This window comes from Orussus abietinus, unplaced genomic scaffold, assembly GCF_000612105.2.
Source record: "Orussus abietinus isolate OABI.00-Male unplaced genomic scaffold, Oabi_2.0 scaffold36, whole genome shotgun sequence".
NCBI classification, from domain to species: Eukaryota; Metazoa; Arthropoda; class Insecta; order Hymenoptera; family Orussidae; genus Orussus; species Orussus abietinus.
The window spans coordinates 620,603-647,423 of record NW_019394241.1 but is presented as its reverse complement, the minus strand read 5'-3'; the positions used below and the strand labels follow the sequence as shown (position 1 = coordinate 647,423).

General features: G+C 40.0%; 2 protein-coding genes across 4 annotated transcripts in view; one reads left to right on the top strand and one right to left on the bottom strand.

Annotated features, from left to right (window-relative positions):
* LOC105703891 (electron transfer flavoprotein-ubiquinone oxidoreductase, mitochondrial) overlaps window positions 1-22,557 on the top strand; it is a 52,622-nt gene extending 30,065 nt beyond the window's left edge. Inside the window, exon 9 of the mRNA XM_012432646.2 lies at window positions 22,241-22,557. The gene's annotated coding sequence lies outside the window, so the exon portion shown is untranslated. The remainder of the gene's footprint in view (window positions 1-22,240) is intronic.
* Window positions 12,757-26,821, bottom strand: part of LOC105703892 (natterin-4) — a 138,792-nt gene continuing 124,727 nt past the window's right edge. For 2 of the 3 annotated variants that reach the window (XM_012432649.2, XM_012432650.1), the window contains 3 exons: window positions 15,427-15,626; window positions 14,253-14,396; window positions 12,757-13,488 (listed from right to left, as the gene is read on the bottom strand). In XM_012432649.2, the coding sequence (XP_012288072.1) occupies window positions 13,402-13,488; window positions 14,253-14,396; window positions 15,427-15,579 (384 nt within the window). In that variant the 5' untranslated portion in view covers window positions 15,580-15,626 and the 3' untranslated portion in view covers window positions 12,757-13,401. Of the gene's footprint in view, window positions 13,489-14,252; window positions 14,397-15,426; window positions 15,627-18,303; window positions 18,330-26,821 lie in introns of those variants that run through there. The other variant, XM_012432648.1, reaches the window with a different exon arrangement.

Sequence of the window (26,821 nt, the reverse complement as noted above, 5' to 3'; positions counted from 1 at the left end):
TGGATTAATTCTTAAAAGAATGCAATTAAAGCTGCAAGTGGTTCGCTTTAACGAAATTTTAATAGCGCTTTTTCTAAAAAGAAGTCAGGATATGTTCAATACGTTCAATCATATATTCTTGAAATTAACTCCGACGTTTCTGCAATCTAAACAACAATCTTCATTTTCATGTTTCTTCGTTATGTATTAGGATATTCTCATTTAATAGATCAATTGTTTCTAAAATGCACCCTCTTAGATTCCGTGGATTAATTCTTAAAAGAATGCAATTAAAGCTGCAAGTGGTTCGCTTTAACGAAATTTTAATAGCGCTTTTTCTAAAAAGAAGTCAGGATATGTTCAATCCTTTTCTGCCATTTCTGTCGAACGGATGCCGGATAAAGGCACAAGTCTCGTTATTGCGTCGATTGAAAAAGTACTTTATGTCTGGAAATGCACTCGGAAATATGCTGTCGCGTCTATCGAGTGCACACACTACTAGGTACTCTATATCCGGAACTTCCACCCGGAGGAAAATTAATCGAGATATTTGATTAGATAGAATTCCAATCCAGTCAGGAATTGCCTGACCGGCAGTAGTTCCGCTGCTATTGGTGGAAGTAGATTGAGTCAAACGAGGGTCATTAAAGACTAAAACACGATGCAGAGAAATAAAGAGAGAGAGAGAATACCTGACTGTTCATCAAATTTCGAAATTATTTATTCACTTCATCTTAATTCCTGGTAAAAACCTCCGATTTCGGAGACTAAGATGTTGGTTTTTCACATCCTCCTAAAGTAGGCGAAATAAATCAATATGCTAATTTCCGTTCATAGGATTGTTCCATGTTCATGTTTTCGATACTTAGCTTAAAAGCACTACCTACGTCGTAAAATTTCGCATTCAATTAATTAATTAACTCCCTCTCCAACGATACTGTTTTGACGAAACTGGCTTACATAGACGCAACATTTTCGTACCTCATTTTGAACTACTTTCTGATTTTACCCACAATTTGAATTCGTGCCACTCGCTCTGCCCTGCCATTCAGACCTCTAATTGCTACCATTTTGAAGCTATGTGAAGGATCGACTTCAACAATTTCCGTGATCTAAATACACCTAAAAGCGAGGGTCTGAAAGAAATTAAAGTGCATACATTCAGACAGGACCTTGCAACCTGTATTAATTTCAAATTTCAGGAAAAGCAGAATATACAAAATATGGTGGATTTTAATGAATTCCAAGCGGGAACATCAGCGAAAAGATTTTCTGGCAATTTCATTTGATATTCAATTTATATCGGGACATACCTAAACGTAGTATATGTAGACATGCCTTTCAACGTATTAATTTCAGATTTCAGGAAAAGCAGAATATATAAATTTTTTTCATTCTATTTTCAATTTAATTTGTTTTTCAATTCAATTCAATTTCAATTCAATTTATATCGAGACATACCTAAACGTAGCATATGTAGACATGCCTTTTAACGTGTATTAATTTCAGATTTCAGGAAAAACCGAATATTCAAAATATGGTGGTTTTAATGAATTCCAAGCGGGAACATCAGCGAAAAGATTTTCTGGCAATTTCATTTGATATCATTCAATTTATATCGGGACATACCTAAACGTAGCATATGTAGATCCCTGACTTTCATTAAGTCTATCGATTGACTTTGGCCATCAACCTTCCGAGCCGACGCTCACGTTGCGTGAAAGAAAGAGATATTGACTCGATCGATCACGACGTTCGTTCGCGCCCTCCGCTAACCTTAACTCGAGCACAATTTGCATCCGAATGCCGATGTATGAATAGATCTCTAAAAGCTGTCTATTAGGCCCAGATGAGAAAGTCAGAAATCTTGGCTACCATCTTGCAGCCCCATGAAGGTAAGGCGAGTTCGACAAACTTGATAGGGTTCTTAACATATTCAAAACCGCTGACGTGAATTCACGTCATTTTAAGTTCTATTCCTGATTGCCGCTGACGTGAATTCACGTCATTTTAAATTCTATTCCTGTTTGCCGCTGACGTGAATTCACGTCATTTTAAAGTTCTATTCCTGATTGCCGCTGACGTGAATTCACGTCATTTTAAATTCTATTCCTGTTTGCCGCTGACGTGAATTCACGTCCACAACGATACACGATACAAGTTTGCGGCAACCAGTTTAAGAATTTCATTATTTTCGCCGGTACTTAGTATTTGAAACGGAAAAAAATTGCTGGTCGCGAATGTGTTAATTAAAAAGGAGCCTTTTTCATGAGGTGTCCACCACTCTGGCATGTCACCGTAGATCGTTGGATTTCCGATTAAGTAAAATGATAATGCAAAACGATACGTCATTACCGTTAGATTAAAAGATAATCTACTCGCACTCGATGTAAAATGTACAACTCGAGAGAAGAATCGTAGCTGTCAATAGCATTCGAAATCATCTTGGTGTAGGTGCTCGTTTGAAAGAACTTTTAACGTTCATGTTCCTTTTTACTCCTTTATACACTTTGTTTCGGATGAAAAGGGTTTCCTCATTTCTCTTTACCTCAAAACCGACGAAATCCGGGAACACTGTGAGATAATTAAATTGACTTATGCTTCAAACGGAATATCTTTAGGTACTTCGTTCTTCGGAGATATTTTCTTTTAGTGGAAGCAGTCTTTCTGAATGCATTAGGTTGACTTTGTAACGTTTAGTTATATGATCTACCTATATTAGTTATATAATATATCAAGAGAGAAAACTGGGAGTTAAAATCTCGTCGGTAACATTAGTTACACCACAAAAGGCGTACTTAATTATTTAAAACAGTAATTCCTAAGAAGTCATACAGTTCGAAATGTCTTGATTATTTGAAAATTGTCAAAAAGTACCCTACAAGAAGATATGTCCTTCATCTCGTGTAGTTATCGATGTGAAACTTCATATAGAAATTTCACGAAACAATTATTGAGAATAATTAATAATATTTAATAATTCTCTATAATTCAAAATCTTACTTTCAACGCCCGTGGCGGCCACGTGTTGATTTTTTTTGCACAAATTGAACAAAAAGAAAAATTCTAGGTACAAAGATTGCGAAGAGTTCGATTATTGTTGATAACGCAAGACATATCACGGAAGATTCAACAAAATTTTATGCAAATCTTGAAATAAAACACCTTAGGGCGAGTTTAATTCATCTGTTGAATTAGAATTCGACCATTACCGATAGAAGATGGGGAATAATTTTCCGTGCAATATTTGATATGTGAAAAACGTTCGAAGGCAGTTCGGTAACTTTTTCTGCGCCGCGTAAATTTTTTGTTATGCCGTAAAAGGTATACTTTTTATAATACGATAGCTAGTATTCAGAGATGAGGATGTTTGCAATTAAAATTGGGGAGATCTTTGGGAAAGTGTATGCACGTCATTCATGACACACAAAGTGTGATGGTTTTACATTTGAGTGGATTTTGGTTGGACTGTATTTCGGAAGTAGACCGCATCATATGGCATAACTGCACCGCACTCATTCTTTAGAAAGGCAGAGGCACAATGTAGCACCGGTACCGGTGTAAGAGCCATTGTTGCAGGGCATAGCGCGAAAACCTTTAAGTACAATGCAACCACATTGTTAATTCCTACGGTAATGGGATTTCGCGAATAGCGGCTAAAGTGACGAGGATTACACGTTCGATCGAATCGCAAAGAGTCGATGGCAATCCATTACAGGGCATACTTGTCATATGTAGTATCATAATGCCCAGATCGATCGCACTTAAGTATGGGAAATACTCTTCTCTATTGCGATAAGCAATAATGCAAGGTGTATCCGACAAATGTTCCGAAGTATCGTCATTCCAGGCGACAAATGACGGTCTTGGTCCAACAGAAGAGATACCTTTCAACAAAGTGACAACTAATGGACAGTTCTGGACCCCTAAGGTTTACTCAATGGACGATGACTGGGGAATTCTGATAAAGAAAAAACTGCCATCTCTGCAGATCCGAGTCTAGTAAAGAAGGCTCGAATGATAAACGGGATTCCGTTTGGGGAGAAATGGATATCATCAGTGTTTATCCGTATAAAAAGCGAATCACACACCAGGCACTAAATCTTAAACTTCCTTACCTACTTTTACACAGTCTGTGGTTTAACAGCGTCTTTTTACAATAGAGAGAGATAATGTATATAAAAATACACAAGGCATTTTATTATTGTCTGATTTTGTTTTTCCTTTGTGACAGAAATGGATGAAAGTTTCTAAAAATTGACGTACTGCTCTTTACCTATACGACACAGATATACTCAGTCACTTTCATATATTTATGTGATAAGAAACGATTTTAATTAATTTTAAGTAGTGTCAAAATTGTTCGGTTATTCAACTCGGAGGCGAATTTAATTTGGTCGCTACGGGAATTTGAACTTGGCTCGCAATTTAGGGTAACTCAACGGCCCGTCTCGGTACATGTTCTGGACAAAACGCTGTACCTACAGACCTCTAATGTCGAAGCCATAACCTCTAACAAAATAAAGTGGTAGCTCGGAAAAGGGAAGGTATATGATCGGGCCGAGGAACATCACAGAGGTATCTCGGTCCAGGCCCATCCCTATGTCATATGTACTCGGAATGATCTATAATGCGAGTACTCTCACAATTGCGACCTTATTTCGCTTTATGGATCCCTCGCTACCACGATCCTACGATGCGTGAACTACCGAATTAGCCCTTTTTTCCAGGTCCGCGGTAACAATTACAACGTATAGCGGTCTCGAAACAATTGCGGGTCATTATGACCAGACATTCATGACGCTTCGAATCGCATAATTCGTTTTAACGGACTTTCGTCCGCAATTCGGAACTTGCAGCCCTGTGCGTATCATTGAACGTAAAGGCCGCAGCTGCCTGCGCCATAACCTCTAATACAATAAAGCAGCCACGTCGTCTAGGCGGAAAGTGACACGGAGATACCCCGGGTGGGACGCACTCCCGCGTATGACCGTCCAAGAGGTTTGCGGGTTACGCCGGGTTACGATTCCCGGGAAACGCGCAACTGCGCTGCAGCGCAACGGCGCAACTGCGCAGCAGCGCAACCGCGCAGCAACGCAACGGCGCAGCAGCGCAACGGCGCAACAGCGCACTATGGGCCCAGTGCCCGCCTCTACGCGAGCGTCAAAGGCTCGCCCGACTGACTTTTTCCACAAAGTGCGTTAAACCCCCAAATGATAGTTTCTACTTTTCTCCATCCCTTGAGTAATTACATCGTCGAGTGTTCTCAAAACAACCGCGGGTCGTTACGGCCAGACATTTACGACAATAATTCATCTTAACGGACCTGCGTCCGCAGTTCGACGCAACCTACATAACCTGCGTGCCCTGCGCATAATGAACGTAAAGGCCGCGGCTGCCCGTGCCATAACCTCTAATACGGTAAAGTAGGTACTTCATCGTGAGTAGAGAATGGCGTAGAGATGGATAGCGCAGGTTGGACGCGGTCCTGCGTCCGACTGGCTCGCGGCTCGCGCATCGATGCGCCGTAGCGCTGCGCAGTGCTGAATGGTGCTGCGCGGTGCTGCGCGGTGCCGCGCAACGTCGCGCAACGCCGCGCAACGGCGCGCAACGCTGTCCAGCGCGGCGCAGCGAGACAAATGTCCGAAACGGCCGTATGTGGCGCTGCGGCGCTCCGCTCTGCCCTTTATCGATTGGCTCCCGCGGGCCCGGTGCACGCTTCTGCACGAATGTTAATGGGCACGCACGCGTACACACGCGCGCCCCATAATGCGCCAGGGGGCGAGGGTCTCTCCTCGTACATCTGGCAGTTACTGGCGATACTCGAGGATTTAGCGGCACGTTTCATCCGACCACGAAGCGCCCTCTGGAACGCCTGACGCACTGTGAGCTGCCGTACGCGGCCCCCGCTTTTCTTTCCTCCTAGGTCGACGTTGTCCCTGGTTAGGATGCGTTTATGTCGAAAATCGATGAAACGGCATCTCGAACACAAAGAGGATATTCCACCACGAATTTCTTTCTTTTTTCCAACGAGTTTCACTTTATTTTCGAAAACGCAGGGATATGTAGTTGTTTGTTAAAGCGAAGAAGAGTCGTTTAAGATGATATGAAAGGCGCTGAGAAATTTCATCGAGGTCGATAAATTAAAATTTATCTATACCCGTTTTGGTGGTAACGCCATTTTGAATATGTGGGAACATAAGCTGGCGCGTTACGTTCCCGACATTTATATTTATTTTTAAGCTTTTATAGCTACGTTGAGAATTATATGAAACGAAGCGTTTCATATGTCATTTCGGTAAAGTAATGATAAAGTAATCGATGTGAAACTTTCGAAATTCCGGGAATGTTGGTTCTACTTTAGTCTCCATATTCACGTAAAAATTTGAAACTAATCGGTACACCTAATTCGGAGAATACTTTCCCCAATGATTTGACTTCTCTGATATATATATTTAAATATTAGACATTAGACATTTTTTTAACGATTTAGTGCTATGTAAAAGGGGGAGGGAAAATTAATCAGTTACATGTCATTCCTAGAGGTAGTCTGGACATTTTAATGAGACGATGGAGTACTTATATGACGTTTAAATTAATTTCTAGGCTTCCGATTTGATATTTCGAAAACGTAATTTGTTTTTTTGCTCCTCCTAATATACGCGAAAAGGTATCCGATTGGCTCTTGAATATTTAAAAATCCCCGAAAATGGTCGGGAAAGTCGTGAAAGGGTTGCAGTTTTTAAATTGAATCACGTAATCGGTTCGCGGGATTTGGTAGGTGATTTATTGTCGGCGTAAAAATGTTGGAATTTCATAGATTCTCCTACGAGCGTGATGGCAACGATGTTTTCATTTAGCGAAATAATTGTACAAATGCTACATTTATGTGCAGGTTAAAACTCATACCAAGTTATTAAAAATGACTCTACTTACTGTACAGTGTATATTTAATGTGCACGATTATATTCTTATAAAGATGTATGTTTCGGATAACTTTAAATTCATATATACGTTGCAGAAGTAGCCCTGGAATAAACTTTAAGTTTAAATCGTTTCGACTGGGTCATTATTCTTTGGTCCTATGCCAACTTCATAAAACTTAGTCTCATTACACGGTATCTTGCGGATATCGATCAATTGTCCTGAATACTTAACGCTAGGGAATAAGAAAAAGTTTAACATGAAATGAATTCTGCTATTTTTAGTCACTCTATAGTACGGCTTATGCTTAAAGCCAACCCTTTCGTTTTTAGCAACCCTTTTAGCTACGAGTGCTTCCCGTAACTTGACTGGAAGTAATGAACCCCTTTTTTAACGAACCCTACGTATTACCGATCGTTGAGCTTGCCTGTCTTGCATCGATCGTATTCGATTTCGAAAAAAAATGGAAAATGCAAACTTTGCGTGCATACATATCTAAAGAGCAGTAACAAACATATATATAACTCGCACTTATTTTGACAAGTACTGTGCGGTTCTTGAAAAATAATTTTTGAAACGTCAAATTAACGTTCCACGTTAAAAATATTTTATTAGGCGTTAAATAAGATGTTATTGAAATATTGTAACCGTATTACACATACCGCAATCCTTCTAGCTCGATATTCTAAGGACCTGTTTGTGTACATTCTGCCATTTCCTTGCGACTGACCTGAATGCATGAACTATGGTTCAAATAGCATGCATTGCAATCTAGATTGTCTTCTGCGCAATATTCCTAGCATAAACGCAAGTAGAAATGAAACATTCCTGGTAAACTTTCGGGTTATATTAGATAGTACCATAGAATACAAATGCTTACGTGGTTTATTCAGAGATATGTAAATTGATTGAAAACAATATTCCGGAAGAGCTCTTGATCGGCATTGAACGATTCTACGAAATAATGAAAATTTCAAATGTAACATATTATGAGTTCAAAAGGTCATATAAACCCAAACCACTTATTTTAACCACTATTTATTTATTATCGAAAAAGATCATTCACACATAATATCGTCACATGTACAGGAAGTTTTCATAAATTAAAAAAAAACAAAATATCGGCATGCATAGTACGATTAACCCACACCACTTATATTAACCTCTATTTATTCACTATCGAAAAAGATTATTCAAACATACCGTAACATACTTTCGTATTAAATCTTGTGTCAATCAATTAACATTAAATTAATTATTTCATCTGTAGTATCTTTTTCTCTAAGATAATATTGTCACGTGTACAGGAAGTTTTCAGAAATGTATAAAAAAATCAAAATATCGGTATGTGTAGTATGATTCGTTGGGAAAAATCAATTTATGAATGGAGAACTCAAATCTATCATCAGTTATATATACGTATATGTAGAGAACCCACGTGCTCGCAGCAATTCCGAATATCCATTGTGCTCCAGCATCCGCCGGCTGTGCACATCCGTTGAAAGATCACGATGATGATCCCTCAACCCTTTCCGACCACACGACGTCGCGTGGCGGCGTCAATGTTTCGGCGTACCCCGTCAACCCTAAAATCCCCATGCACCCCCGAAATGAAGGGGAAGGTTGATCGAATAATGCAGGGGCTCCTCATGTATGCGGTGGTTCAAATGTAACTATTTGGACCTAATTTTTCTTGATATATTACACTTCGATAGGATCCCAGATTTTCCAAACATGTCTCTTTATTACTTGATCTGGCACGCTTATGTCCAATTCATCAATAAATTTTCCATTTCCTTCTATATATTTCGTATTCAAAGAGTTTTCAAACACATACCAATTAATATCGATATGCTAAAATATAATACAGTACACGTAGTGAACATTAAATTTCGAAGTAATCGTATCGTGTTGGTTTTACATGTTTATGAAAAAGAATTCTATCGTGAGAAAATAAGCTGTTGTAATGGTAACTAACACTATTTCTTTTCAGTCACTTCAAAAAATAATTACTTACGTGGAGGAATTTATATGAAAAAAAATAGTAAATTGGGGAATTGAAATTGTCTTTACGTCTTCCATGTATAAAGATAGACGCTTATTTACTTTTACATTTACTACAATAGAATCATCCATACGTAGCCTTGCTCAAATATAACAGGCGACACGTGCTGGATCTTCAAGGTAGAAAATTCCGTTTGTCGTGACGATTTGAAAAATCAGAATTCAAATTAATTGAAATAAAGCGGCATTCTCTCGCACTTATTAACCTCGACTCCAGGACAATTAGCTCTAAAATCCGCACAATTGATACAATTATTCGACTAAATACTCTGGATGACCACCATAAAAATACGAATTTTGCCCCGCGTAAACGTGTGACGTACATATTGATACAATTATTCGACTAACAATAAGTACTCTGGATGACCAGCTTAAAAATACCACTAGATAAACTAGGCTAAACTAGGTTTTCTATGGGCATTTCCCTAGATTCCTGAATTTCCGATATACCGGGTATTCAAGGGGTCCCTAAGCACCCGTGGTATCCTGGGACAGACGCGTGCACAATCGCACGCATATGTATGTATCTCATACGGCAGATGGCACGGGCCCAAGCATCGAGCAGCTGCCGAAAAACTCGCCTAGCGTGACACCATGGAACGCGTATGGTATACGGGGCTCTCCCTGCCCTAGACCAACTTCTCTGCCCCTCGAGCCCATTCGTGGTTGTCGAATTGAGGACCCCATGCGTAGCTTCGGGAGGTTCGAAGCTTCAAAGGAAACCTGTTGTTGCCCCGCGCCGTTTGGCCCGTGCCGGATTGACTTCACCCTTGGCAACCACTCCGAAAGGACGCGTTGCCGGTTGCCATCTAAAACGTCCCTACTAGCACAAAATATTTCTCCTATATTTTCTATATATTTAACGAATATCCTACATCTTATAAATATTTACCAGACATTTGAAGTATTCGCAAAACGATTACTTTAGAATATTATCTCTGTAATATTTATATATAATATTACCTCCATGTGTTTTCGTTATATTTTTCTACCAGATACACGAAACATTTCGTTTGATTTTAATACAAGGATTCTTTTTTTAAATATTATCTGCCGGATACGTTGTAAAGGGTTTAAAAATATTTACAATCAAAATCACACGTTTTGCTCCCGTAATGAAATAGCGGAACGAAAGTATTAGAAAAATTTCTCGGGTTTTTTTATAGCAAATGAAGTGTTCGATAATAGTCGTGAAGTAAAAAATGTATTTTTATTATGTTCATGAGTTAGAAAATGTAATTTCTCTATATGTTTATAAATTATTGATACGAAATATGTCATTGGGATTTTCAAGAAATATTTCGGATATTTTCGAATGAAATCTACAAGAAATCTTAATCGAATTATTTTTTCGATAAATATGCTCGTCACAAAATGTTTGGTCATGTCAAAGGAATAAGTTTTAATAAATAAATAAATAAATATATATATATATATAACTCAATTTGTTAGTGTTACAAAATTTGGTAGAAACATGTTCCATTTTTCTCTAACCTATTTTGCTTCCTAATTTGCTTCTTTCTTCTATTTTGAAACCTCATTGAAGCTGTGACGCTGTTAGCTTCAAGAGCGAAATTGTAAAAACACACTTGCAAAATAATGAATGCAAAAGGTTTCAGGCTATTATTATGTTCCTCGAGAAAGAAAAGCTTGGAACCCCTTTTTGCTTTTGTTCCCTTTTGTATGCGAAACTCGTTTTCAGCTGCAAAACTCATCCGTCGGCCTCATCCCGTCTATACATCGAATATTTTTTACTAATAAGGGAGCTGGTGAGTTTGATTCATTAGCGATAACAATTTGGTTACAATGAATTTTGCTGTTTATTGTAAACCGAATTACACCACAAAAGTAAAGATAATTCCTGTTTCTAATACTAAAAAATTACATCGGAATAATTGAATGAACCAACTAACATTCGTTGAAACAGGAGCTTTTAATTTTTCAGTATCCAAGATAAACATTCACTCGTAAATTAATCAAAGAACAAAAACGATAATGTATTTGTTATTTTAAGATGTCCCTGACTAAATAGGCCGGTTTTACGCGAGTTGTTAAAATTGCTTAATTTCTATCCAAACAGCGCAAATGGATCAGATTTTGGTAAGAACTCGGTCTGTTGAAATGTTGCAGTACTCTGGGAGCACTCGTGGGAGCACCTCTGTAAATGAATGAACCGTCGCTGTGGTGACATTGTGGCCTCATGCAAATTAAATTGCAGGAACTGGCGAAAAATTGCCTTTCCTCTTTTTCCCAGAAAAGAACCCATTTATATTCGACATTTTTATAGAAACAACAACTACTCTTTGTCATTTTACAATCAGTTTGATCGTTGTTGTAGTATTCAAATGAACTGTTCTGTAGTGTTAATGCAAATCGATGGACATGCGCAATTTAGAAAACAAGAATTTTGAAATCCCTCACGAATCGCGCTTGACCGATGTGAATCTCCACCTTTTCCAAATATTGTTTTGCCTCTGTTAATTTGTTTACGTTGCCGAATGTTCGAAGATATATTCAGCTTCGAAATGACACCCCTAGTAGCATAGAATAATTTCTAAGTATTTCTTTGCAATCATTGCTAAATATCTCAAGCGACAGATTTTTTAAATACTCTGGATGACCAGCTTAAAAATACCAATTCTGTCCCACGTAAACGTGTGACGTGCATATTGATACAATTATTTGTTTAAGTACTCTTGATGACCAGCTTAAAAATACCAATTCTGTCCCACGTAAACGTGTGACGTGCATATTGATACAATTATTTGTTTAAGTACTCTGGATGACCAGCTTAAAAATAGCAGTTCTGTCCCACGTAAACGTGTAATGTCCCTTGAAAAGCAAACCGTGCAAGGTTTTCTGAGAGCCAAACGATATTTCAAGAAGACATCCGTAAAACAACCCACATTACCTAATGGGAACAGCATTTCGCGTAGCGCCCATGGCCGCGGGATTACCGAGCGGACAGAACGCGTTTGCAACAGAAAGCAGAGCCGCGCAGGGCACGAGTGCGTGAAGGAGCGAGGGGTGCGAACCTCGTCTTTCTCCGGCCAGGCAATTGTTTGGGACCTGATCGCACCACTTTTTCGGCAGCGAGCTGCAGCTGTTGCCATTTCTAGTCGGCCCATTCCCGGACCCATCCGCGCGAGATTAATCAGAGGAGCGAATCGCGCACGGGTCGGCCCCGGCACCCAAGCCTATTTCGATAAAAATATTAAATAGCGCGACCCCCCGCCTCGCCTCGGACCGTTTCGCCCCGCCCTCCAAGTACAGGGAGCCAACAATGAAGGCTTCCCTAGGCACGTGTCCGTTGGGACATTATTCCCACCACGGCACGTGCCCACCCCGTGCACAGGGTGTCCCGTTCGAAAATCATGCTCGTCCATTCTCGACGGTTCTCTACCACTCCCGACTATTTTGCGCCAACTATGCGTGCACGCGGGAACATGGACGCCATCTTGTTTACGACCTCCCTAACTTCCGAACGAAAGAAATGTTTGATTCGACGCCAGCATCCTAGCGGTTTCCGTAAGGGGAACTCAGGCAATAATCAACAGAAATAGATGGAAAGATCTCGCCATCAACTTGAACTGCCTGATAAAAAATGGGGCATTAAAAAAATCATGCTCGTTGATTTTCCACGATTCTTTACCACTCCCGACTATTTTGCGCCGACTATACGTGCACGCGGGAACATGGACGCCATCCAATATCACTGGATGTACTGATTTTCATTATTCTAGTAATGTACCTCGAAATTGTTGTTGTTTAGCACATAACGAATGGTTGTTGGCTTTGTAGGAATCTGCAATTTATTTCTCTTAACATAACAGTGGAATGACATAAAAGATAGATGTAAAAGAAAAATATTAGGTATGGTAGTAGTTATAGCCTATTCCAACCTGATTGCTTTTCTGTACATATTGCAGTCTTGCTCATGGCGAAAATTGGGTGTCATTGACGTTCAATGGAATAGTAGGCCATGGGAAAATTGAAAATTTCAATACATGGCGTTATATCTCCTTATACTACTTCGTGGTCTTGATGATCCGTAAACAATCGCGCAATTATACCTAGCGTGGAATAAAGGACATCTCACTTTGTTCTCCTCTCGTTACCACGGTGTTGGGACACTTACAGGATTTATTTCAGTCACGCCGATAGATTACATCCATGCATATTAATCAAGTACGCGATAGGTAATCTCAGCTCCCTCTTTTTCTTCTTGTCTCGCCTCGATTGCCGTCTCATCGGCGAAACAGGCCGAGGGAAAGCGGGCTTTTCAAACGTGGAGTAAACACCGATTCGCGGGTTTTATTAGTGGAAATGAAATCGACGCCCGGCCTCGGCCCTGCTTCAAGAGGAGGGTCGAGGAAATTGAAACTCCTTATTGGCAACGAGGAGAAGACGGAGATCTCCGAAGGAAGATGTAATTCAACCTTGCACTAGGACCTCGTACTCCCTATAGGATATCTCTTCGCCTCCGTAAGGGATGTAGAGCACACCGTGGCTCCTGTGTATCTGAAAGAAAAGTGGGATTTGAGTTCGACTGTGTTAAGGGGTTATACATTTTGCATAGGGGTTATATATTTGATATTTTCAAAAAATCAAAAAAAATTTACGCGTTTATTTGACGCGTTTATACTTTAAACGCCTTTTTCTTAAAACTGCATTTTAAAAATCGGCGGGCACTCTAGCTCCGTCTTGATTCTTTTTTTATTTTATTCCTGATATGTTTATCTAGCGAAATACGTATGGTTTCTTCAATGTATTGACGCTCACGTTTCATGCAACATTAATTAACGACATTTAGGGCAAAATACTTATCTTTCCTATCAAATCGATGCCATTTTGTGAGAAATGCATATTTTTGAAAACGGCTACGTATTTCGCTAGGTTTTGGGCTACAGAAATTAATTCTTTTTCTTTCATTGATGTAGCTTAAACCTGGACCGAGTTATCGTGCCCACCGCACGATCATCGATTTTCGCAGCACTCCGGTAAATCGCCTTTCAAGTCGCCAATTTTGTAAATAAAAAACAATACAAAAAAAATATTTTGTTGTTTAATAGTAGTATAATACCTTCCTGTACTTTAATTTGGATAAAAACGTTTTAATTGTTAAAAAAAAAATTCTTGAAAAACCGTAATTTTTGGGTGGGTCAACGTGGTGTAACCCCTTAAGACGGAGTGAAACCCCCCTCGCATCAGTCGACCCGAATAAGACACTTTTTTTTAAGACTGTTGAAATGTACATGTTAATATGTTAAGAGAATCTCAAATACCTTTCCGGCAACTGGCACGCCATTGTGGAAAACTCGACCCACGTAAAGAGGTTCGCCTTCGACAGTTTTTCCGGCCTTGACGGCGGTTTCCGGTACGTCGCCATTCCTTGCGGGCACCCAAAGGAAATCGGCCGGCATTAGGATCTGGAAGGGAGGAAAATCTAATGGATCGGATTCTTGAGAGAAAGGAGGAAACGGAAGTAATATATTTCACAAAAGCACGTCCTTTCGCAGAAGAGAAATCGTTAGACAATGACACGGTGAAGAATGGCTTTCTTAGAAACTGTTGCTGCGGGCGTAGAAAAGATGACAGTAACGATTGCGATAACGTCTGTCGCAGTCCTTGAAGACCACCAAGAGAGGATGTCCCCTCACAAAGTGTCGGGCACCAGGGTACTCGAATGATGAACAAGCTATTACTCTACGTGTAATCATCTCTTACGGGAATGAGTAGTGCTTCGGTAATGATGATAAACTACGACCTCTCGAAGAGCTTAGATACTTTCCACGGGTATGAAAATGTGTTAGAAATATTCCGTAGAACCAGATATAAGTACAGGTACAATAATCCCGTGCGATACTTTAACAGGAAATAAACATTTGTTTTCTTCAAAAATACAAGCCAATTATACACACACACTCCCGTCAGAGAAGACCGGGAAAAAGTAATATCTCTAAAGGGAATACGTATTTCTATTACTTTCCATGTTGTTTTATTTATTTTCTAAGCAACTCGGATGTCTTCCTTTGCGTGATTTTTCATTTGAAAAAATAGTCTAGAAATTCAAGTGTGCCCGTTTAAACGCCTCATTTTATGCCGTCGGATTTATGTGGGAAGCTGCGGATCTTTGAACCTCCTAAAAAACACCTTCAGTGTTAAAAAACATATCACCGAACACATTCATCCACACATTTGTTTCCTCATAAAACATACTCTTACGTGAAAAACTGTATCATTCCATTCCGTACGGTTTAGTATCCAACTTCATAATTCTGTCCATTATAATAATTCCACTTCCGCAGAGTAATTCGTATGATGTGACTACAGAGCATTCCAGTGTACCTTGCGTTAAGGATGCATTTTGCAATTTTATCGTTTTACCATACGGCATTGTAACAAACAATTACACCTATTTGTATTTAAAAGCACAGGCCTAGGTCGTGATTAACTTACTTCGAAGTCGTGCTTCACATGCTCAGCTCCATGATAACTAACGTAGGCTATTCCATGTTCGGGCTTCGCCTTTGCCGGAAGTATGTCTCCTTGATGCATAGCTCGTCCAACTACCAGATTTGCGCCATCCGTATCACGGCCGATGCTTACCATTCCTGGTAAACAGTATCGAGCCCCCGAAAATCTGACCCACTTGAATCCTACAGTAAAAAACGTAAGACAACAATTAAGAAGAATGAGAAACACCATAAAAGAGAAAGAAAATACTTCTTACCGCTTTAAGGGGATACATAGATTTAACGCGGTTAATTATTAATGCTCATTGCAGGTTGAATTGTAAAGATCTCGCTATCAACGTGAACACTGCCTGATAAGAAATGGGGTATTAAAAAAAAATCATGTTGTCATGTTTTAATTAAGACCATTCCTACAAATGTTCTTATTGTAAGTAAATAAATGATGTCAGGAATAGTTACTAATTTTCCTTCCGTTGGTACAATCTGAATACGGTTTGACTAATGATAACGAGAACAAGATTTACATTTTAAATGCCTTGGGAGTCACCGATGACGTACTTCTTATTTTATAAATCTACTGAAAAAAGAATATTTAACACCACTGTACACTATTCATTCTTACAGAAATTCCGAGACGATGTTGAGAAAGTAAAACTTGAGGGTTTCTATGGGAAAAGGGTATAACTCGATTTAAGAGGTCTCGGGAAATGTCTGCCATAGAATGCCTATGCCCTAGCTTGGCAGAGTGGTATTTAGAATTCATGGTCCTTTTTAACGTGATCTTCTTTATGGCAGTCGCTTTTACGGCATAAAGCGAAATAGTAGGGTGGTTTATTTCGATTTAATCTTTTTTTTTTAAGTTTAGTACTGGAAAGAATCAACTTTTTAACACCTACCCACCCAAAAAACGGATTAATGTCGTTCGGTTATAAGTCTTATTTAACATTTCCGGCTTACCGAGACACGTTTGGAAAATTCTTAAACATCGGTTTGTTACTAACCAATATCCAAGAGTGCGGCAACGTTTCCATGTGGCACCCTAGAATCACCAAAAATAAACGAAGCGACCTCAAGATTGCGGGCGGACTGCCAACTACCCTGCTACGATCTCCGAGAGAAATAAGGGAAGAGAGTCCCGGAATACATGTTAGGAATAAAGTTGATATATCGAATTTAATATCACCCCTGCATTGCCTCTATTTCCAGATCCCCTCTGACATGTAGGATCTTCGCTTTCATGGAAACAAAACAATATATCATAAATTAAGATTTTAATTGAAATAACTCTGTGGGTTGATTAAAAATTTGCAAGATACCAAGTCTCTTATTAATATTGGGGAATACATGTTGGGAATAAAGTTGATATATCGAATTTAATATCACCCCTGCATTGCCTCTATTTCCAGATCCCCTCCGACATATAGGATCTTCGCTTTCATGGAAACAAAACAATATATTATAAATTAAGATTTTAATTGAAATAACTCTGTGGGTTGATTAAAAATTTGCAAGATACCAAGTCTCTTATTAATATTGGGGAANATAAATTAATATTTTAATTGAAGTAACTCTCAGTGGGTTGATTAAAGACTTGCAAGTTACTGAGTCCCTTATTAAAATTCGCGCAAGACGTGTGCACATACAGAACCACGAGTACGTTTGAGTGAGATCAATTAAGAGATCGTGGCCTCAAACGCAGAAAATTTGCGATAAAGTCTGTAAATGTGGAAAAAAAAAAAGTATCCGAACTGTTCTAGCCTTTCTGAAGCTTATCGATCCGACATGATTCACCGGTGATATCAAGTCACGTCGTGCGATAACTTATCTTGAAGTCCGACTTCCACTTGGTCGGTTGTTACGTATTTAGAAATACCTAGAACATGAGCGTGTACTCCTTCGCCGGGTTTCGATCGCACGCCTTTCGTCGCTTAGTTGACACGATTAATATTCAGGGAATAAATGGCCTCAACGTTGTACTCTAGAATGCCAGATTGGTTGCGTTATCGCCCACACAGCCGGCTATCGTCGATAATTGATTTGTCGCTCCTACTCGAGTGATTAATTACGATGGGACATCGGTTATGCAGAATACACAACGGATAGAAGTGTCTATAAAGTCGGATAAATGGTATCATGCAAATCTGTATGAAATATAATAATTTCACCGAGGACATGGTCAACCTGAAAATGTGCAGTATGCAGTTTTAATAGTGATTTTGAGTGTCAACGTTTCTAGTTGCATCCTGACAGTGACAGTAATTTCCGGAGGAGCATGCTGTAATGCAGTAATCTTTTTCATAAACGAGGAAATTTTTTAATGCGTAGAACGGCGGAGGATATGGTTTGTTTTTTCGAGATAGGATTTGTTGGGTGGCATTTACAAAATTGCAAATGTTCCATGGATTTAATCACTTAATTTAAAGAACCAGAACATAAGGATGTCTCGTGAGGATACCTTTTTACCTGTGATCAAAAACAAAGAACTTCTCGTCAATATTTCCAGAAGAAAAGACTAATTAATGAGCAATTTTTGGATACATTTTACCATTTCAACGTTTTGCATGACGCGCAGTGGGCCTTTCATATTTATCTTGACCCATTTTCATTTTAATCGTGTATTTATGCCGTACTTAAGTACTTTTAACGCGAATGCTTCTAAAATGATTAAAAGATCGCATTTACCCTGCGAATTAACGACCGCCCATGAAAATTGATCCACATTCCGAGCAGTTTACAATGCACCTACTTTAGAGAGACTATGCATTTGTCAAACTGAAGTACACACCACGGATTAGGCATCGCGATATCTATTATCAGGCAATTGCAAATTAAAATGGACCACAACAATCGATAGACTCACCAGGCATATCATTGTTAAGCCTTCGACGATCTCCCACAAAATGGCGCACCGAAGTTCCGCCAGAACTGTGAGTTCCCTTATCATTATCGCGTTTAGGTGACAACCTTCAAAATTGATCGACTTTATCAGGTACATTCAAAGTAGGAGTGTCAAACTCGTCAACGTGTGAAAGGAAATCCTTTTAAAGCGAGATGCGCAAAAGCAAATGCTTATGAATTATGATATCTCGAGTTTGCAATGGACCACACGAAAATAACATTGTTGAAAGTCGATATCAACTAATGACATGACATTCAAGACATGATCGTATGAAGGATGATCTGTAATAAATATATCACAATGTACCTTAAATAAGTTTTTGTACAGAAAACCATCGTTTTTTATTTAACATTACTTTCTCGTCAATGGTTGGCAGATGATTCATGTTCTTGTTTAAAAGGCCGGGTTTATTAAAAGGTGGGTAAATTTCGTTGATCCAGTTTCCGGGCCGTTGCATTAATCCGCGTCGAGGACAAGGTTGCCACACAATTAGCGGCGTTATCACGGCTGAGATTAACTGCGAATCTGCGGGATTAGATGGCGAGATAGCAGGCGAGAGACTTCTCTGTGAGAAGTTGAGATCATTACGTGTTTAACCTCGATCGCCAGGCCCGACCCTGACCGTCAAGATGTGCTTTGATACGAAGCAGCGACCTGCAAGGGGACCAAAGGGAACAGGGCAAAGGAGGATTTGTTAAGGCGTTTACACGAGCTGCTCGGATTGAAACGCGATTCCGCGAGAACGTCTTCGAAAACGGGTTGTTGCCCTTCGGTGTTCATCGAGGCGGTAAGGGTATTAGGCGGGTGGCTGCTTACTGCTAGGGGGAAAATAAATTAAGCGACATTTCAGGGAAGAAAATCAAATCCCTCTGACGAATTAGGTTTACCGGACTCCTGGATTTCCCCGTAAATTCTATTCGGGCGGAATTTAGTGCTACGAGCTGGGTAATCGGGATCCTCGAGAGGGCAAAGTGTTCCCGTGGACCTTGCTCTAAAGCTCATCCGAGAGGTCCTTATTTGAAGCTCATCAAAGAATTTTGTTCCTACATACGCATAACGACGCATTTTCTCATTGCGTTTGTATATTCTCTTTGCAAGCGGAACAAATTTAAACCATGGTATGTTGTATAGTTTCTTTGTGCGACTAATGGAGAATTTAGCACAGAGGGCTCGGTAGCTGGTATCTTTTGATATGACAAGGAATTACAGTGATTCTGTCGGGCTCATTCAAAAATTAAATTTTGATATACATGTTGCTTTTTGATATACATTGATATATGTAGGTAAGCATTCGGATCAATCTATCCTAAAGATATGTGCCCATAATTATGAAAGTGGTCTAAGTCATATATTTTTTGTTTCGAAATTACATTGAATTAATTTCGTTTGAAATAATGTGGCGTGAAATAACTGATAAACTCATTTTTTTTCAATTTTGACTTAGACCGCTTTCATAATTATGGGCACATATGTATCACAAGCTTAACGCATTTTTAATATGTTCACTTTATTTCTGTACATTAATAATGAGATGAATTTTTATATTAAGAAATTTTTGACGTGACAAAATTTCAGGTAAGCTTAGCTATATTTTCATTTCTTGCGCTTTTTCGTGCAATATTGGTTGCGCCAAGAAGCAATGAAGGGTAATTGGTATTCTTCGAGGCCGAAGAGTTATTACGACTGATGCTCGGAAACTCATCCAAGTGTCAACTAGTTCCACTATTCAATTCCCGTAACAAAATTAATTTTCGTAATAAATTATTTATCAGCAGCACAAATTTTATAGTGACAGTAATTACCAGGATTACACGTAAGCGCCACAGCGATGCAATTTTGGATGGCGTGCATTAGCATCACCTTTGTGTTATCAATTATCATTTTACCTGTTTTATTGCTAACACTAAGTTGGAATAAATTATTATTAGTATTTGAAACACAGAGGAAGAAATAGGCATGACACGATAAGTTAGAAATGAGACATTACCTAGTATCATTGAAATAACGTGAACTTACCAATGCCGACGGTACTGCCAGTATTTATTTGGATATAGTTAACATCCGTCGAGCTTTGTTTTACCGTATTGGTAAGGTTGGGCCGAAAATAGGTCGCAAGTACTATGCGGACATTATCGAGAACCCATATTCTATTCTGATATAGAATCGTTTCCGTTTCTCTGGCGTCGCGCCATGGAATTGTGTCGTTACTATTTTCGAATATCCACACATCAGCTCGTAGGCACTGCGAGTGCATGAAAAGGAAAAATATCCCATCTGGTGCCTGCATTTCGTTCTCTCACTTTCTCGTCCCGTAAGGGAAAACACTCGATTCGATACGCTTCAAGCACTGGAAGTGCACTTACATTGCACATCATACGCTAAGCACTTGTGTAACGATATGTTACGATTATCGCGACGAGCGATCGCATCTCCACGATCTCGCAACGAGTGAAAATCATTTCCTCATGTGCGAAAGGCCTCGATGCAAATTTTACGGGACGCAGAATTTATCCAATTAATGCAATCCTCTTAAGAAATAAAAAAGATGGGCGTATAAAGTGCTTAAACATATTGTAAATGAATCAACGTTTATATCTGCCTGGAATTATTGGGCATGCAAATGTCGCAGATAAGAATCATATTAAAAATAGAGAATAGTATTTCATGACATTACCCAAAAGGGAAGGTAACATTGAATACGTGTGACTATCACCCTCCAAGGTGCTTGACAATTACACTTTTATAACTTTCCAAGGGATCATAATACACTGACGAGTATGAGAATTAAAAAACTAATTATCGCTAGCAATTATCTAAAAACTCGACGAATGGTGAATTTTATTTTATCGACGTCGATTAAATTTCTCAGCGCCTTCCATATCATCTCAGCGATATCAGACTGACATTTTATCATAAACTTGGTTAAATGAGAAAATTAGTTCGGTATCCCCGTCGTTGTTAACCTTTGTGCAGCCTATCAGAGCAGAAAAGAGTATTTCCCTTAATTGCAAGGGGTCATGCACCGGCTGCCAGGCGCTTAACTTACCTTTAGAAATCTCATAAACCGCGGACACGCGCCCCTTTGTCTCGGTGGCGCGGAACAATGCAGCGCAATGCCCGTACAATAATGCCATGTAGTACAGTGCACCGCAGAGTAGTACGACAACGGAGAGTGCGAGAGAAAATACAGTCGGTCGCAACCCTCGAGCTTTTCCGGCGAGGGTGTCCTAATAATCGCTAAGACGACTTATCCAGCTAATTGTGTAAATTTTGAATCTTCGGTTTCTCTTTGCTCGGTCCTTTCCCCTCATCCGTGCGCGTGATAACAGTCGACAAAGTCAGCTTCCGGATTTTTTTCTTCATCTCGTATCGCAATAAAGTCCCCAGGTTTAATCCTAAAAGTGGGTAGACAATAAACCTCCCAATTTATCAAATGACCACCCAACTTGTCAGCTTATTAAGGGCTGAAGGTTGATCGATCATTTCATCATGGCTGCGTCATTGTATTGCGCACGAGATGTATTGCTGGATGACGTCGTGGCAGAAGTTGCTTTGGTACTTCAAATTTGTTGTATGGGGCATACTGATTAAATGGTAATATAGTTCTAATAAGCAATCATGAATCGTTCACGAAACTTTTCTATGGACTTGGTGTATCGAATTGTTATAAACTTTACAACGTGAACATGGAGGATATAAGGAAGGTCCTGACATTCATGAAATTTCACGTTTTATACAAAATTTGGAAACTATCTATAAGCAATTTAAAAAAATTAAAAATCTATGGGTGTCAACCTACGTTTACCTTTTTATAGCCTCCACTGTGTGTTTTAACTCTTGAAGTTATGGGCTTTTCAATGTCAATTGCCGATGGCTCATCGCTTGCTTTTTTGCGCAGACTTATCTGGCAGCAGTGGTGCTCCAATAGCCAACCCTCGCAATATCCGAAATTACGTCCCCAGACAAAGCCGGGACCCCTCGTGCAAGACTCACGGAAGGGCAGGGACTGGGGCTTAGAGCTCACGCTGAAATGGCTACGCAACTAGTGAACTTGGCAACGACAGAAACTCAATCGATCGCCGTGACCTGTGAGAACAATGCGATAGATGAACCCATACGCGTCTCCAGCATCTGTACTCGAGCCGCTTAATTTCCAAACGCATTATTTCGATATTTATTCTTTATTAAATGTATATATATTTAGAGCGAAGTTTATGAACAATTTTAAATATAACATAACAAAAGGATTTTCACTGTCAGAAAGGATAATGAATAAGAAATTAATGATTAAATCAAATTGCCGTTTTTCATAAACGATTTAATTGTTTGCAATGTTATTATTGCAATGATATTAAAACTCTACAGTCTTTGTGTGTATCTTGATTACATTGTGATAAATGTTTGTGAAACGTAATTTCGTCCTTTTTACCATTTTCGCGCTTTATGCATCTCAACCCTTGGTAAAAACAAATGAGGGGCAGAAATCAGCTTTTTAAATTTGTTTGTTTTAAATATTGTTCGAATACAAGGGAATCGTAATTATGTTAAAGTAAACAATATTCCAAAGAAAGTAAAATAGACAAAGGAAAGAATTAACTGGTTTGAAAAAAAATAAATGACATTTTTGATCGAGTTTGTTAATGAATGGATTTGTGTACCGTGTAAATCACGCATTTAATTTTAAATCAATTCCCACGCTGCAGGTTCATTGTTTAAAGTTGCTAAGAATAAAAGTCACCGGGCGTAAAACGTATGACATGATCTAAAATAGACACATAGCTAGTAAACTTGGCCGTATGAAAGTTCAATCGATCACCCTGACCTCCAAGGTAGGTTGAAGTTTCGATAGTTTGAAGTTTTAAACCTCGAGAACGTCTCCTCCTCCGCTCTTTGTCTTCTACCTCTTCGTCGTTCAGTTTTGCATGGCCCTCTTGGCCAAGAATATACGACGTATCTCGAGCTTTTGCGATCGAAGGCAGAATAAATTTCATATACAACAAGATTGATCGCATCACGTGAATTTTTCACCCCTTTTGGAGAGGAACTTTGCGAGGACACTTTTATCTTGGTAAACATTTCAACGATAAACTATTGAAATGCCATGCATGTACTATGTTTGACGTATTTAATAATATGTTGTTTAAAGAAATTATTTTTATTTAATACAAGAATAAATTAATGCCTCTCGTTATTCAAGATATATCAATTCCCAAGGACAATTGTTACCTGATCAACTGCTGTCCAGAGCTTTTTAGCAATTAATGAAAGACTCTGGGAAACTCTACATATACATGTTACAATACTAAGCACTGAAAATAGTTGAATCTTCTATGAATAAATAATATCGTACCAACGATTCGTTTTTCGTGTCTATACTCAAACTCTTTGTCCAAGAGGCTTTAATGCCGAACACGGCCAAGGAGACAATGGAACGATAGTCCTTTCCCGAGTTTCGAATCAAATTCAAAGACGACCAAATTAGCGACCATCTAACGGCGAAAAGGAATAATCTCTTAATTGGTAGCACAATAAATCTGAACACTGCTCGAATAAAAAAAAAAACCGCATCGTCGATCGAACGTCCGCGAGCGAAGAGGCAATTCTTTGTCCCCGGTTCTCTAATGGCGACTTTGGGCAAAGAGACAATCAAACGGTAGTTCCATCTTGTCTTTCGAACCAAATTCACGACCATCTAACGGCGAAAAGGAATAACCTCTTAATTGGTAGCATAATAAATCTAAACACTGCTCGAATAAAAAAAAAAAACCGCATCGTCGATCGAACGTCCACCAGCTAAGGGGCAATTCTTTGTCCCCGATTCTCTAATGGCGACCTTGCGTAAAGAGACAATCAAACGGTAGTCCCATCTTGTCTTTCGAACCAAATTCACGACCATCTAACGGCGAAAAGGAATAACCTCTTACTTGGTAGCACAACAAATCTCAACACTGCTCGAATAAAAAAAAACCGCATCGTCGATCGAACGTCCGCGAGCTAAGGGGCAATTCCTTGTCCCCGATTCTCTAATGGCGATCTAATGGCGACCTTGGGCAAGGAGGCAATCGGATGGCGGTCGCACCTCGAGTGTCCGGCCCAAGTTCCCAGACGACCAAATCGGCGATTCCGCGGCGATTTGTTGGCGAGCGTCTACGGGGGAGGCGCTGCCCCTTTGTTCGCGGGCCGGCTTCTTTGTTCGTCGGATGCACAGCTTGTGCCGAAGTCAGCCAGGGTGGCGCAGGGGTGCCGGGGAAGCGGGCTCGAAGCTAGCGGGGAGGATCGATACAGCCCCAAGGGGTAGTATTATGGGGGAGGCTCGCTCGTAATACATGGGGTTACTGCCATTCCATGGGGTGGGCGGGAGGCGGCGGAATACGGACACCCCTCCGGCACCCTATTCGTCATCCCTCGGTCCCTCCCGCTCGAGCTGTGCCTCTCTTTGTTCGAGTTCGTTAAACTCCCCGTCGCGACGAGCCGTCGCACCGAGGCCGCCAATTTTCGAAATCTTATCGACCGGAAGGCGCGAGATACAAACCGAATTTCCAGGATGGGTTAGCGACTCGAGTGTCCGGGCGAGACTAGGAACCTGATTGCATTTCCCAGCCCGGAATTTTCCCACCCTGGTCTGGGTGGCTCGATCAACCCCGCACCTCGTTTGGCGCTTGACAAGGGGTAAATGGTACGTGACGTTTCGGTAATGGTTCGGTCAAGGACCAGGAAAGTATCTTCGACTCAAATCCGGAGTTAAGGCTGGAGATAATTTCCTTAAAACTTACTCCCGGGATTTCCTGTCTTTCTTACAAATTTTCCCGGTCTGTTGGGGTTTATGCCGGAACCAGCGAAATTCCCCCGAGTTTCTGAAACACTGCCATCGACTTATCATTTCGGTAGGACTCGCAAAGAACTCCGTTCTCTCAGAAATATCCCGTCGTCTTGGACGCTTTCATCTGGCACGTGTGGGTATTAAAGATGCTTTGTACACGGAAAAAAATAATTTGGTTGGAATTATTATAGGGACGTGGTTAAAATACCGTGGGAAGTGAAACCACACAAATGGTGAGATTGACCACATGGAATGGGAAATGTAACCTTGTGAATGGGCATTGTATCCATGGCGCTGCGTTTAAAAAGTGCAGGAGTGATCAACATTTGGAATGGTAATATTAATTACATGAAGAAGTTACAATACGCACAGGAAAATGGGAGGTTTATCTGCGGGCTGTAACCACATATTGTAGTAAGATTTTACTCGTTACGAGGTTGTTCTAAACTTGCCTATGCGAGTGCAGAAACAATGATTTGGCCCCATTAGTTTCGACAGGACTGCTAGGTGACAAAACTTCTCGCAGACGATCAGACTGCTCATTTGCATATAAGACTTGTTACTATTTCTTTGTTTAAGTTACAATCACTCTATCCCTTTCCGAAGAAGAGGGAAAAGAGAAGTGATCATCGAGAAATCACCCTTCTGAGCATGAAATGATATTTTACTATTTAAGGTAGAAATGTATGAGAACCCTGACAGAAAGATAAGTATAACGTATGTAATCATAAAAATCGATTTTTTTATGTCAACGGTACATTTTTTAATGGATATTCCCAACTATGCCCAATGTTGGAACAATTCGTTCCTTGTAGTTACATTGATTAAATGGTGAAGTAGCCTTCTTATGTTCTTTTTACTATGTTACGCTGATTAATGCAACCTCCTCCCAAAGTTGTGCCTTACGATAGGGTTACGATTACGACAATTGTGGTTTTCCTCACCATTGTTTTCTCTTTTTCCGTGTACCGTATTTACCTTTTTCAAGGCATTCGCTCCGTGGAATTACGTTTGACCTATCGTTCTAATTAATTGACTGCGGATCTTGAAATTCAACGCAACGGACTCCACGAAGTGGAGTCTAATCGAGACGGTACAAGAACATCCGAACACGTAGACGTTCGGACGTTGAATATTTCAGTCTAATCCCGAGTTAATCGAGGTGAATGCGAGGCCCAAGAAGAGTAATCCTCTCAGCTTGGCCACCGATGGGCTTTGAATTGAATCCGAATGCTGACCCCCCGTGAAGACCACGCAAGTGGGAAGATGGCGGACGACGATCCCACGTGGAGCTCAAAGGGAGGAAGCCTGGGGAGGAATTGCTGGATGGAAGTTCTTCGATCGATCGAATCTGGACTGGACGTTTTCATTCGTGTTCGATCGACTCTCATCCTCTCTTTGGGTGGAAACGTTTCGGGACGATGATCGGATTTGCGACCTGATCAACCGAACTTTTAACTGGAACACCTCCTGCGTGCATTTCGATTCGATGAAAGCTCCTTAAGTCAATGGAAATATTACCGGACGTACGCGACAAATTCGAATTTCGAAAGTTTTTATTCTATTAAGATCGTTGACAATAAGATTTTATTTAACTAAAATTTCCACACCGTTACGAAGATTTATGATGATCGGATTTGTGATTTGATCGACCGAACT